This window comes from Vulpes vulpes, chromosome 8, assembly GCF_048418805.1.
Source record: "Vulpes vulpes isolate BD-2025 chromosome 8, VulVul3, whole genome shotgun sequence".
In the NCBI taxonomy this organism is placed as follows: Eukaryota; Metazoa; Chordata; class Mammalia; order Carnivora; family Canidae; genus Vulpes; species Vulpes vulpes.
The window spans coordinates 2,267,685-2,281,952 of NC_132787.1; the positions used below are offsets into that span (position 1 = coordinate 2,267,685).

Sequence of the window (14,268 nt, forward strand, 5' to 3'; positions counted from 1 at the left end):
GGCCACGTACTGTCGTTGAGATCCCGAGCACTGGCTTTCGTGTCTGCGCCCGAGCATCAGTGACCCTGATACCCACTTCTCAGGTTGTGACAAGGAGATGAAGCAAAGGCTGGGCAGAGGCACAGTGAGGGCGCCCGGAGGGCCCCCGGTAGACGTTCTAAGAGTGCTTCGTAGGGACGCCTGGTGCCTCAGTGCTTGAGCGTCTGCCGTCGTCTCAGGGCGTGATCCTGGGGTCCTGGGATCGAGTCCCGCGTCGGGCTCCCTGCAGCGAGCCTGCTTCTCCCTCTGCCCGGGTCTCTGCCTCTCTCTCTGTGTCTCTCATGAATAATAAAAAAATTAAAAGTGCTTCGTAAAACACGATCATGTTTTACACGTTGGAATTTAGTGTCATCCTTCACTGCTTCTCTCAACTTGGACCTTGGGGACAGACGTTTAGGTTCAGAACTCCCAGGCAAAGCTTTGCAAACCCCTGCTCTCCCAGGCCTCTGTCTTGGGATTGCTCCCTGTGGGTTTTGGGGGCTCATTACCTGGGCTCGGAGGGGCTGCAGAGGCAGCAGCTCGCCCCACCCTTTTCTTGTTGCCATCAGCTCATTCTTTTATGAATGAATAAATAAAATCTTAAAAAAAAGGAGAGAGAATGTAATGAAAAAAATGTGACTAAGTGGCATTTGGGTAAAAAAAATAGACCGTGCGGACAGGACAGGCTTGAGTGAAAGGTTAGGGAATCACAGCTGTGACCGGGGGTGAACTAAGGGTGAGGCAGGGAGGGAGGGAGGGGGAAGCCACAAGAAACCACCCCAGCCTGGCACTTTCCTGAAGGGGAGCCCAGGTGGGCAGGGGCTGCAGAGCATGACGTGGGGCTGATGGTAGCTACCCCGGAGCTGGGGACACTGAGGACGGCCATAACCCATGGAGCCATGTGCACTTTGGCTGCTGCATGAATTGAGATCCCTTGATGCACCTTTGTATACAGGGACACGTCAGTCCGCCAGTGGAGGCCTAGCATTCGAACCCCCAAACTGTTTCAGCGTTCTCTCCATCACCATACGATTACTTATTTATTGATCATTCATCTTATTTATTTATTTAAAGATTTTATTTATTTATTCATGAGAGACACAGAGAGAGAGAGAGAGGCAGAGACACAGGCAGAGGGAGAAGCAACCTCTATACAAGAAGCCTGATGCGGGGACTCGATCCCGGGACCCCAGGATCATGCCCTGAGCTGAAGGCAGGCACTCACCACTGAGCCACCCAGGCGTCCCACATGTAATCATTTAAAATTTTTAATATTTATTTAAAATGTCCCAGAATCATCTTATTTGTTTATTTATTTAAGTAAGCTCTCCGCCCCACATGGGGCTTGGACTCGCTGCCCCCGAGAGTAGGAGTCATCTGCTCTAGCCACTGAGCCAGCCAGGTGCCCCTGATTTATTATTATTATTTTTTTAAGCAGAAGGAAACATGTTACGGCAGCATTAGAGAACCTGGTGATTCAAGAAGTTCCCTGGGTGTGACTGTCGTGGAGAAGAATTCATCTCTTACCACAAATACCTGTTGATGCCTGGTGGATGCCTGACCCTGAGCCCGATAGAGTGGTGGACAAGCTATAACCGGGGGCTTAGAGGGCTGCTCCGTGGGGCAGTGGCCTGGGCTGGGTGGTGGTCCTGGCTTCAGCCTAACCAGCTGTGTGGGTGGCCTTGAGCAAGTCACTCAGATCACAGGCTTAGAGGTCACCTGGTGCAATGTCTTAGGTTACCCAAGGGTGCACGGTCTCTGCACCCCGCCCTACACCCTATGGGACCTCGGAACCCTCAAGTGTAAAATGGGAGCACTGGACAGATGACCTTGAGGCTCACTCTGGCTTTAATGTTCTATAACATTACAAATAGGAAGAAGTTCCAGGGAGAACCTCCTCCTGTGATCTCTGTCATCCACCCTTAACACTGGGAGGAGGCGTAGTCGAGTCCAGGCCACAGAAATGTTTCTCAAACACATTCATGGTGCCGGGAAGGAAGGCACCTGGTCTTCCTTGATGCTGCAAAGTGGTCCCCAGGGAGCAGGGTTGGGAGGTGGGTCCTCAATGGGATCCAGCCCATTTCCCAGATTCTTTTTCTAACTCTTATCCTTTTTTTTTTTAGGATTTATTGATTTATTTGATAGAGAAAGAGAGCAAGCACAGGCAGGGGGAGGTGCAGAGGGAGAGGGAGGCTCCCCACGGAGCAGGGAGCTTGATGCGGGGCTCGATTCCAGGACCCTGGGATCATGATCTGAGCTGAGCTGAAGGCAGATGCTTAACGGACTGAGCCCCGCAGGCCTCCCACCCCCAGATTCTCTTTCTAGACACTGAGGCTGCTCCACACTGCCTCTCCTTCCTCGGTGCACTCAGATCTCCTGCTTGGATCTTTCCTCTCTTCCTCCTCACCTGGCACCTCAGTCCCTTGAGCTCTTTTGTTCTCCCCATGGAAGGCCCAGTCCTCTTCTTCCCCTTGAGGCCGTCTGTTGTTTGGCTTCATTCAGGGTGTGCCAGGTGGGGCTAGGAGAAGGAGGAAGGGGCTTCTAATCCTCTGGAGGGAGGGGAGACTTGCTCAGGCTGTGTGGCCCGGAGGTGCATTGCTACGACCAACTTCCTCATTGCAGGTCTCTTGAGTGTTCATGACGTTGAGTCCCCGTTTGCTCTTGCTTTGAGCTGCATTCGCAAAGGCCCAGTATCCTAGTTTCAGGGGCAGAATTTTAGAAATTTCTAAAAATCAGAGCTGCCCAACCGTGCTTGCCAGCAGTGGAGGAGTTTCAGCAGTGGTGGCTGGCCGCCTCCTACACGGGGTCCCGTACTGGTGGGGGGCTCTCGGCATACCAGAGGGCAGAGCCTCTGGCTCACCCTGGGGGGGAGTTCCTGTGTCTGCTCCACCCTGGGGGGGAGTTCCTGTGTCTGCTCCCAGCACCCCAAGGGAGTATCCTTCTAAGTATATATTTTACTTCAGAGGCCAGGCGCCCCTGCTTGTAACGTGACACATGCGGTGCGTGATCCAGGCCTGGCAACTGCGTGTCTGGGGAGGGAGCAGGGACATAGGCTGGGCTTGGAAATGCACCACTCGCCCAGATCCTGGATGCAGAGGCCTGGTTTGAGCGGGGTGGTGCCTTGTGGATGATTGCTGGGTTGCGCAAGAGAAGGCACTTGGACACCCTGTTTTTCTGTTTCATTTCCAAATCCTGGGGTGTCTTTTAGCCAACGAGGACAATAACACCTCCACTAGCCTCGTAGCTTCTCCTAGTACTGCCAAGTGCCTTCCTTAAGGTAGAGTCCCCTTGAGAAGCTCCACACCCCTCAGTCCTGTGTCTCCAGGCACTCAGACGCCCCATCTGGACCCCCCTTCTTCCCCATCCCCCCATCTGCTTCCCTGGGAAGCCTTCCTTGGGTGCCCCCAGCGACCGTCCTGGCCTTGGAGTCCGGTCTGGGCTGCTTCCTTGCTTCCGGGCCGTGCCCAGCTCTCCCGCAGCCTGGGGGCTCCGAGGGCAGCATCTGGGCCTCCTCTCCCCTGGCCTCTGTCCTCCAGGCGTGTCGGACTAGGTCACCTGCCAGTGACAGACACAGTCAGGCTGAGAGCATCCTGCTCCCCGAGGCCCAGCCCAGGTCCAGGAGGGGATAAAAGTCTCGTGCTGGGGCCTCGGGGCAGGAACTCACACACCCGGATGATCCTCTGTCGTCTGCACTGTCTGCACTGTGTGGCCTTGTCTCCAGCATGTCCGTCCCCTCAGCCCGGGCCCCGAGGGGCTTCAGCGCCCGCTCAGCCTGCTGCGCTCGCTCGCGGGGCCGCGGGGGCCGCTTCAGCAGCCGGAGCTGCACTTCCTTCGGGGGGAGCAGGGGAGGCTCCCGAGGGGGGGCTTGGGGGTCAGGGGGAAGGCCGGGGGTGCAGTCTGTGGGAGCCCGAGGTGGGCCTGGCCTTCCCCTGTGCCCTCCCGGGGGCATTCAGGAAGTGACCATCGACACTGCTCTGCTGAGCCCGTTGAATATTGGGATCGACCCCCAGTTCCAGGTGGTGAGGACTCAGGAGACCCAAGAGATCCGGAGCCTCAATGACCAGTTTGCTTCCTTCATCGACAAGGTGAGGGTCAACTTGGCGAAGCCCCTGTCTCTGCCTCCCTTGGAGGAATGTTCTCGTTGGATTTGGGAATGGAGAAGTCTGCTCAGCTACCATTTTCCTTCCTTCCTTCCTTCCTTCCTTCCTTCCTTCCTTCCTTCCTTCCTTCCTTCCTTCCTTCCTTCCTTCCTCTCATGGGAGACAGAGAGAGGCAGAGACCCAGGCAGAGGGAGAAGCAGGCTCCGTGCGGGGAGCCTGATGTGGGACTCGATCCCAGGACTCTGGGATCACGCCCTGAGCCAAAGGCAGATGCTCCACCGCTGAGCCACCCAGGCGCCCCTGCTAATACTTTCCTAATCACTTCTGCAGCCAAGAGGTCCTTCCGTGGTCTCACTGCAGTCTCTCTGATGATGCTGAGGCCCTGCTGTTCTATGCTAGGGGCTCAGGAGCAGAGGATGGTCGTTCGGCAGGGGGGAGACCCTCCCCTGTTAGCCATTCTGATCATTTTGATATGCTCAGAGCCTCCTGGGAGGGCCTGAGGCTGCCCCTTCCCAGGCTGGGTTGGGAGGTAGGGGAAAGGTGGGCTCACCAAGGAGCCCCTGAGGCTTTACTTGCCAGAGCCTGTGGCCAGGGGTCCCACGGCAGCCTCAGGGAGCCTCCGCTCGGGCTGCAGGTGCGCTTCCTGGAGCAGCAGAACAAGATCTTGGAGACCAAGTGGCAGCTGCTGCAACAGCAGGGGGTGAGGGACAGCCCCCCGGACCTGGAGACCTTCTTTGAGGGCTACGTGGCTCAGCTCAGGCGGCAACTGGACCAGCTCCAGAGTGAGCGAAGAGCTGTGGACGCCGAGTTGAAGTCTTGCCAGGACCAGGAGGAGGAGTATAAGGCCAAGTAGGCAAATCCCAGTGCCCCTTGGGGCCCGAGTGGGGCCTGGGAGGGTTTGGATCAGGACTGTCAGTTGGCGGGTCTCCCACATGCTGAGCTCCCAGACACACGTGAGTGGCTCCTCTGTGCATCCCCTTCCCTCTGATTCTCAGGGTGCTCCACCTGTTGCAGGTAAGGAGGCCCCACAGTCCCTGATGCCCAGGTCTGGAGAGCCTCGGTTCCAACAGACCCAGCTGTGAGGGCCTTGCTTCGGGTCAGGGCCGGGAGGGGCCTATTTTAACAATGCCTCAGTGGGTTTTTCCTCGATAAATTCCTGTTGAGCAGGCTGTGGGCCAAAGTGACTCAGAGGTTCTCTGGTCCCGGTGTTGTGGAAGGGAACCCATTCAGTGGGACCGTCCCCGGGCTTGTGGCATGATTCACAGCTGGGCTGTTTTTGGGTTCCCCACCTAGGTCACCCGGTGGTGTGGAGAGAGCCCTGGGTTAACAGGAGGCTTGGGTTTGGCGCCTGTGAGCAAGGGGGAGCTGTGTGGCCTTTCAGCTCCGCCTATCAGCTCCTTATCTGGAAGGTGGGAACATGCCACTGCCCTTCTTACCTCCCAGGGCCATTGGGAGGACGGCGTGCGAGGTGGAGTGGGTCCTGGGAAGAGTTCAGGATTGGGGCCAGGAGACCTGGTTTTAGATCTGCTTGGGCCACCTATCGATGACTTGGGCAAGCCATGTGATTGCTCTGACAAAAGCCGAAACGGCCGCTTCATCACCTGATGGCTGTGAGCAGCAAGTGAGGAAAGGTGTTGGGATGTGCCGTATGGATGCGACGGAGAGTGGTCTCACGTGGTTGGTGGAGTGAAGACGGGCAGAGCCAGGACGCAACGATGACTTCCTGATAGGAAAGGCAGAGGCGAGGGCAGCTTATGTGTCCGTTGGGAGCATCTAATGGCCGGGGGACCGTTTCAGGGAGGTCGTGCTCGGAGGAGGGGCACGGGCTCCGATCTCGCCACCCCGGGCAGCGGCCTTCTGTGCTTACCTGACAGGTATGAGGAGGAGGCCCACAAGCACGCCACGGCTGAGAATGACTTTGTGGTCCTCAAAAAGGTGAGGGGGGGTCAGGGGCTTCCCTGGGATCCTGAGCACCCACCATGCACAAAGCCGAGTCCTGGGCTGGGACAGCAGGGGGGTGGGAGATCCTAACGCAGCACGTGATAGTGCACTGCCTTCGGGGGGCTCCCAGGGGGATGGGACACCGGTGTGGACACAGGCGCCCCGGAAGATCTGATGGAAGGACCATGTGATGAGCTCTGGGTGTCACTGTGGGAGAAGGTGGGGAGGGAGTGGAGGACGCAGAACCGGTTGGGAGTCCTCGGGGAAGGCCTCCTGAAGGCGGTGTGTGCCAGGGTCAGGGAAAAGGAAGAGCAGGGTGAGAGGGGGCTGGAGGGGGAAGGAATGGGTCCCCGGGGTGGCCGTGGGTGAGTATTGGGAAGTGGGAGAGCAGACCTCGGGAACCAGAGCGGGAGTGGGAGTCCATGGCTTCTGTGTCCCTGTCCCCAGGATGTGGATGGGGTTTTCCTGAGCAAGATGGAGCTGGAAGGCGAGCTGCAGTCTCTGCGGGAGTACGTGTGCTTCTTGAGGCGACTCTATGAAGAAGTGAGGGTCCGCCAGGGGCAGGGTGGTGCTGGGGGTGGGGGGTGGTCCGGAGGCGAAGGCCGGTTAGTGCAACCTGGAGCCGTCACTCAGTCATTTGACAAACAAACGTCGCGAACGTCCTGTGCGGCTTGCTGGGCAGAGGGCTGCGCTAGCGACCCCGACAGAACTCACGACGCTTTCTGCCGGGAGACGGCGGGACACACCAGCCCGAGCAATAGCCCGAGTAGACTGTGTGGCATTGAGAGGGCGATGGATGCGACGGCAAACAGGAGAAGTCAGAACAGGGCCGGGGGGCTTGGGAATGTCGCAGGGGGTAGGGCAGGTGGCAGCTTCGCATGGGGTGGTCAGAGGGGGCTTCATTAGGAAATAAAGATTGGAAGGAGGCGAGCAGTGAACCGGGCAGGTGGAGTCGGAGATTCCGGGCAGAGGGAAGCCCCTCGTCGTGCGCTGGTATCTTTGTGGAAATGAGGCGGCCTCGGGGATCAGAGCAGGAGGAGGATGGGGTGGGGTGCGGTAGGGGGTCAGAGGAGTGGCGGGGACCAGGTGGTCTGGGGCTCGCAGGACGTTTACCTTTAACGTCCAAGCTGCAAGGGCCATTAGGCACCACCTCCCACAAGCCTCGTCTTCAGGTGAGGAGAAGCAGGGGGCCGGGCCTGCTCGACCGCCCAGCGGACTGAGGGCTGCCCCCGATGGATCCAGGGGGGCATGAGGCCGGGCATTGCGCCCACCGCCCCGGCCCCGGGGCCCCAGGGGAGAGGGAGCGGGGGCAGCTGGACGCTGACGCAATCGTCCCTGCAGGAGCTGGGCCGGCTCCAGACCCAGGCCGGCGACACGTCCGTGGTGCTGTCCATGGACAATAACCGAGGCTTGGACTTGGGCGACATCATCGCGGAGGTCGGCGCCCGCTACGAGGAGATCGCCCGGAGCAGCAAAGCCGAGGCCGAGGCGCTGTACCGGACGCAGGTGCGGGAGCCCCGAGGCGGCCTGGGCGGGCAAAGCCTGGGTCTCGCTGCCCGGGCCCCGGGTGCTCGTCCACCGCGGCCCCCTTGGGGCAGGTCTGATAACCTGCCCGGGGCTCCGGGGCCGGGTGGGCACGGCCACCTCCACCTCCGGGGGGGTGGCGGGGACAAGAGCAGCCCGACTCCCGCAAGCTCATCCCGCCCTGTCCTGGCTTCAGTGTTTAAGCCGCGATCCAAGTGAGGACGTGAGAGGCACAGAACGGGGGACATGGTGTTTCTCACGGTCTTGGGGTCAAAGGTGAGGGTCCTGTCAACCGGTGGTGTCACCCGTGTCCCTCTCAGTACCAGGAGCTTCAGGCGTCTGCCCGGCTTCACGGGGACAGCATGAAGGGAACTAGAGTCCGGATCTCCCAGCTGCAGGAGGCGAGTCAGAGGCTGCAAGGTCAGATCGAGAACCTCAGGACGCAGGTGAGGCTCCCAGAGCTCCCCAGGCCCTCCCTTGGGCCACCTTTGTGCCAGGGTCCCCGCCAGGTGTGTGTGCAGGTTTGACAACCAGCTGGAGCTCTGGGTACTTTGGGGGGAGAGCACCTGAGGCCCCGTTTTGGAGGAACTTGGCCTCCCTCCTGCGGATTCCAGCCGAGGACAACTGCATTGAACAACTCCAGGGGGCGCTGTTCACGCTGCCTTCCGTGGCCTGGGGTGCACCTTGCTTTTGGCTCCTCGGGGAGAGGGCCGATCCTTCCACTTTCTTTTGACTCTTACTCCTCAAGCGCAGTGGCGACTCTAGGGCCGGGGGCTGACTTTCTGGGTCCCGTGCTGGGGAGGGTGAGAGCCAGGACCCAAGGGCACAGGCGTGATGGGCAGTGGCGCTGGGGCTGGGAGTGAGCCCTCCTTAGGCAGATCTTTGTGCGGGTTGGAGGTGATGCCTCTGGGGCCTGGCATGCGACGAGAGGGGAGCGCGGGGTAGAGGATGGCAAGGGCGGAGACGCGGTTTCTTGCTAGTCCTGGAGCCCTCACTCCTGGATGTCGAGGCTTCCAGACCCTTCACGCTTTCAAGTCTCTTTGCACTCCCTTTCCCCAAACCCAAAGAATCGATTTTGGGATCAGCAGAGGGTTGAGAGCTGAGACTAGAGTCAGGCGGTTTCCCCACGCAGTTCGGCTTGACCCCCGGGGTGTGCACGGCCTCTGCATTCCCAAGCGGGGCCCTCCCGGGAAGCCCTTGGAGCTCAGGTCATTGGAAGCCCGGACTCAGTCTCCACCCAGCCCCACCTGGCCTCCTTCGGAATGTGACACGGGACCGAGATGAAGGTGCCCAGGGCCTATTATTCAATTTGCTGCCACGGTGTTTGGGCCCCTACGTTTGAATTCCTTGCTTTGGAATTCCCTGGGATGTCTATTAAAATGCAGATTCCTGGGCCCCTCTCAGGCTAAGGGCCTGGGTCTCTAAGGGGGGAGCTGAGAAACCCACTTGCTGAGCTCAGCTCACCCAGGTGATTGTGAGCAGGCAGTCTCGGCCCGGCAGGCAGCACTTAGGAGGCCACTGCGTCCCCACATCTGGAACCGCTCGCCACACTGCAAGCTGCCTCTCCTGCGAGAATCCCTCTGGGAGCACAGCCCCCCCTAGTCCTCCTTTACAAATGTACGGACTGGACTCCCCTGTGCCAGACCCCGCGCAGCCCCCAGGACTGGAAGCGGGGGGCCAGCTGGCACCTGTCCCGGGTTAGGGACCCAGCTGTGCCACTCACAGCTTCTCTGACTCTCAGTTTCTTTATCCGTACAATAGAGACGATGCTCCCCATCAACAGGTGCTCATGTACAGAGTAGGATAACGAGGCTGGAATGGGAATGGGAGGGAGAGCCCCCAGGGGATGCCTTCTTTCCTGATCCCGAGGCCGAGTCAGCGGGGTGTCCCGTTAGCTGGGGATGTTGCTCTCCTTTGGGGAGTTTTCTATCAGATCAGAAAGGTGAGTACGGAGAGCGAGAGCGTGCTCCTCCAACCAACAACTGAGGCACGTGGCTTGATGTGGTTTGATAAGAGGACAAAGTATTAGAAGTGGGGCTGTCCTAGAGCAATCAAGTGCCCTTAGGAGGACACTTGTAGGTAACGCTCCACGCAGCGGGACGGGCAGGAAGACCAGTAAGTGCCCGGGCAGAGGTGGAGTCCCTCGAGTAAGGTGCCAAGGGGTGCGTTTCCTAACAAAGTGCCACAAACTTAGAGGCTCGAGGCACCGGACCGCGTATCCCCTCACTTCTGGAGGCTAGAAGCACGAAGTCGGGTGTTGGCAGGTGCAGCCCCTCTGAAGGAGCTGGGTGGGGGCGTCCTTCCTTGCCCTTTCCCGGCCTCCGGTGGTCCCGGGCATCCTTGCCATTCCTCGTCTTATGGCTGCATCGCTCCATCCCTGCTTCCGTTGTCACGTGGCGTCATCCCCCCGTGTCTGTCTCTGTGACCTGTCATCTTTTTCTAGGGACACCACTCATCGGGGTTAGGGCTCATTCTACACATAGTATGATATCATCTTGAGATCCTTAGCTAATCACGCCTGCAAAGACCCTATTTCCAAATAAGATCACAGTCTGAAGTTCTAGGTGGACATGACATTTTTGGGGACACTATTCAACCCACTGTGAGAGTTAAGGAAGCAGAAGAGGCAATGCTTTCTGTCAGAGCGAGAGGAAAGGGGCAGGGGGTGGCCGTGGATAATTTTGAGCTCATGAGATTGTGGTCTAGCCACAGTAGATTCCTTGGGAGGCTATACCGGGCTTGCAACCACTCTCCCCTTTGTTTCCACCACCCCCCCCGCCCCCGCCCCAGAATGCCAACCTGCAGGCCACCATCACTGATGCTGAGCAGCGCGGGGAGCTGGCCCTCAAGGACGCTCAGACCAAACTGGCCGAGCTGGAGGCCGCCCTGAGAGCCGCCAAGCAGGACCTGGCCCGGCTCCTGCAGGAGTACCAGGAGCTCATGAGCACGAAGCTGGCCTTGGACGTGGAGATCGCCGCCTACCGCAGGCTGCTGGAGGGCGAGGAGAGCAGGTGGGGGCCCGGGCACACGGGAGAGGTGGGAGAGGAGGAAGGACAGCCACCAGTGTGGCCTCCTCGCCGAGGGACATTCTGAGATTCCCTAGTGCCCCCACCCACCCTGCTGGGAGGGATTGACAATCAGGACTGGGGATTTGATCTGCTGAGAGGCTAAGAAGCACCTGGGGACCTATTCTCCGCAGCCTTTCTGAGCATTTTGTCCTCTTCTCCTTTCTCCCCCAGGATGTCTGGGAGGTGCAGCAGCCAGGTCATCGTCTGTGAGTATCGGGGAGCTGGGGAGAGTGGTCCCCTGGGGAGGACCCTGCTGTGACTCTGGTGCATTTCTTGGCAGCCGTGGGTGGAGGCAGCACCGTCCTGTCTGGAGGCGCTGACAGTGGCCTGGGGGGCTCTTGTGGCCTCGGAGGCGAGAAAGGCAGCTTTGGGTCCAGCTGCTCCAGCGTCGTGACCGGAGGCTCCACCATCACCCTGGGCTCCGGGCAGGGCCCTGTTTTGGCCTCCTGCTCTGTGTCTGGCTCCGGCTCCGGCTCCGGCTCCGGCTCCAGCTGCCGCACCATCCTGAAGAAGACGGTGGAGTCAAGTCTGAAGACGTCTGTCACATACTGAGTGACCTCGCAGCCACTTGCTCCTCATGCCTTCCCGAGCCCCCTCAGCCCTGCGCCCCCCTCCACCACCCACCTCCCTGCATGGCCAGCTCCGTGCGCGTTGCCCACAGCGGAGCCAGCCCACGGGGCGCTCGCAGAAGCCAATAAAGTCGTGCCTGCTGGCTATTCCTGCTGTGTGCCCAGGCTGGCCTTGCTCTGCGTACGATTTGCGTCTCACTGGCCTGCTGTCCGCCCCAGGCCCCAGGTCCACGGCGCCCTGTCCTCCAGCCCTGGTGGGCTCGGCCAGCCAAGTATTGTCCTTTGTGGGGAGAGGAGGGGCCTGAGGCCCAATGACCAGAGCCTGGGGGCTGGAACCAAGGGCCACCACCCTGGTCCTCTTCCCTCCCTCTGGACTTCTCTCTTGTGAAATGAAGCAGCACCCATTTCTCCCTGAAGGGGTCTTCCTTTCTCTCTCCCCTCTCCCACTCTTTCCCTCCCACAAATTTCATCGAATTGCAAACCGTACTGGAGGCACCATGCCAGGACTGGGCTACTCTGGCGACCAAGATCAACCCCATCCTGCCCTTCTAATGGGCTCCGCGTCTCTCTTTTTTAAAAAGTAAGCTCTACACCCAACGTGGGGCTCGAGCTCACCATCCTGAGATCCAGAGTCGCACGCTCTACAGACTGAGCCAGCCGGGTGCCCCTGGGTTCAGTGTCTCTCCCGCTCCTTCAGTTTCGGGGTTCTCCAGCATAGCCCCTCCCACCCATGAAGACCAGATCTTTCTGGAGCCTGTGGTAACCAGGGCCAGAGGCCAGCCTCCGGCGGCTAAGTCAGCAGCCCGTGCTAGGAGATGGGGGTTTCTGTCCTTCTCCCAGTCCCCTCCCAGGGCTGCCCTGGCTCCAGCTCCATCCAGGGTAGCAAGCTGGGTCTTTTCATGTCAGCCCCACTTCATCTCTGAGCTCTAAGCTGGCCCTTCTCCTGGACAGGGGTGCCCCCGGCAGGTTAATAGTTCAGCACTGATGCTAAGCAACAGCTCTAAATGCATGTTCCGAGGGGATTTAGAGGGGAGGCTGAAGGGCAGAGACGAGGGATCCCTGCGGCACCGTGCAGCTTCTCTGCCGCTCCTTCCAGCAATTCAGCTCTGCCCCGGGCTTGCACCTCACCTAGCAAAACAGAAGCGGTGCCACTGCCCAGCCCACTCTTCTCAGGGAATTCGTCGAATATCTATTAGTAGATCTAATTTGGGAATCTAATCTAATCTAATCTAATCTAATCTAATTTGATTTGGGAATTTCCAATGGGCATCTCACCCCTCATCCCAATCTGCTCATCAGGGGGCTCCTTCCAGCCTTCCACTCTGCTCCCTGGGATGTCATCCATCCCCTCCATCTCCATTGATGCTTCAGTATCTCTTTTAGCTTGTTCCCTTGTAAAGTACTCTGGACTGGAGATAGCCCCTCATCCCTGCTCCTCCTCCTCCTCCTCTTCCTCCTCCTCCTCCTCCTTCTTTTTTTATAGATTATATTTATTTATTCATGAGAGACACACAGAAAGAGAGAGGCAGAGACAGAGGGAGAAGCAGGCTCCATGCAGGGAGCCTGACGTGGGACTTGATCCCGGGTCTCCAGGATCATGCCCTGGGCTGAAGGCCGGCGCTAAACCCCTGAGCCATGCAGGGATCTCCAACCTGCTCCTCCTTCTTCCCATGTCTGCACCAGATTTATCTCCTCCTGGAAACCCTCCCTAATTCCTCAAGTCTGAATGTGCCAGACCCTTTCTGTGTCTGGCACAGCCTGGCTACACCTGTCCTTGGCTCGGTCTCTGGCTGGTTCTGGTCTGGGATCCAGCTTTCCTATTAGCCTGGGACCAATGGGCAAGTTCTTCTCCTGCACCCAGGATGGGGCTCAGCTGCTCAGCTTGTGCAGGGCTCTGATGAGCCCTTGGGACTGGAACTCTGTCCATCCCCTTACCTCTTGGCTCTCACCCCACCACTGGGCCTGTCTGAACACGAGGCTGGAAGCGTCTCCTTCCCTTTTCTTCAGGAAGCTCTGCAGGAAGCCAGGAGTGTGGGCAACAGGGCCAGTTGCTAGGTGGGTGAGGAGGGTCACCTTCTCCATCCCAGCCCCTATCCCATCAGCCCATTGGCTCCAACACTACTCCTGCCTTCTCCCTCCTGTGTGGCTCAACTCCAAACTCTACAGCCTAGGCCACGGGAGGTCATGCCATTGCCCCCCAGCTTTGAGGGAGGTCACCCCTTTTCTCAGACCCAAGGATCTCTCCATCAAAAGTATCCAAGAAGGGAGCTTTTCAGCCATCTGTAAGGGAGACAGGAGTTGGGGAGCACATGACCCAGGGACCAGGATCCCTGGGTTTGCATCCTGGCTCTGCCACTTACTAGTGGAGTGACTTTCACCAAGCTCTGTAACCTCTCCAGTTTCCTCATCTGTGAGAAGAAATTAATAATAATGTTGACCTCACAGGGCTGTGTGGTGGTTGTGCCATTCAGGATCCCAGCAGGAAACACAATTCACCCGAGAAAGTTTAATTACATGGGCTTTGATGCGAGAAGTACCTACAGAGTGTGGACGTGGCTAAGGGAACACAGATAGGATGGAGGGGCCACTGCCACCCCCAGAGCTGGAGGGGCCAACCTCTGGTTTGTCCAGGGTGGGGTGGTTTTCCAGGATGTGGGACTTTCAGTGCTAAGCAGGGAGAACCAGGAGGAGGAGGTCGCCCTGTGTAGAACTGAAAGACAGGACGAAGTGAGTGGCAGGTGAGAGAGGAGCGGGAACTCATGGGCCTGCATCCTCTGGAAGAGGCTGTACTCCTGGAGCAAAGCAGGGAGGAAGCCGGGGGGAAATCCCTGTCCTCCCTTCCTCCCTCCTGGATCTCCTGCTGGTGCCCTCCAGCGCTGGCCAAGCCATGAAGCCAGAGAACAAGGGAGCAGCCTATGGGGCCTAGGAGGTGGGTGGCCGATCCGGGGCAGGAAGGAGGTGGACGGAGCCTGCCCAGCGAGGACATCGCTGTTAGATTACCCTTGCAGGAGGGCCCCACGGGCAGCCCCTGTTGTCTTCACCCCGTTA

The 14,268-nt window shown here is 58.9% G+C and overlaps 1 protein-coding gene across 1 annotated transcript; it reads left to right on the forward strand.

Annotated features, from left to right (window-relative positions):
* The first annotated feature begins 3,740 nt into the window (after positions 1-3,740).
* On the forward strand, positions 3,741-11,367 carry KRT78 (keratin 78). Its single transcript, XM_026000052.2, has 9 exons — positions 3,741-4,103; positions 4,753-4,967; positions 5,993-6,053; positions 6,507-6,602; positions 7,401-7,565; positions 7,904-8,029; positions 10,374-10,594; positions 10,823-10,857; positions 10,932-11,367. Exons 1-9 carry the CDS (start codon positions 3,741-3,743, stop codon positions 11,201-11,203), a joined length of 1,554 nt encoding a protein of 517 aa, XP_025855837.2. The 3' UTR covers positions 11,204-11,367.
* The last annotated feature ends 2,901 nt before the right edge of the window (positions 11,368-14,268 follow it).

Excerpts from the sequence above, each read along its gene's own strand:
- KRT78 (XM_026000052.2), top strand. The coding sequence starts at position 3,741 with ATGTCCGTCCCCTCAGCCCGGGCCCCGAGGGGCTTCAGCGCCCGCTCA. Across the intron at positions 6,054-6,506 it reads ACTTTGTGGTCCTCAAAAAG|GATGTGGATGGGGTTTTCCT; the intron begins GTGAGGGGGGGT and ends CCCTGTCCCCAG. Across the intron at positions 7,566-7,903 it reads AGGCGCTGTACCGGACGCAG|TACCAGGAGCTTCAGGCGTC; the intron begins GTGCGGGAGCCC and ends TGTCCCTCTCAG.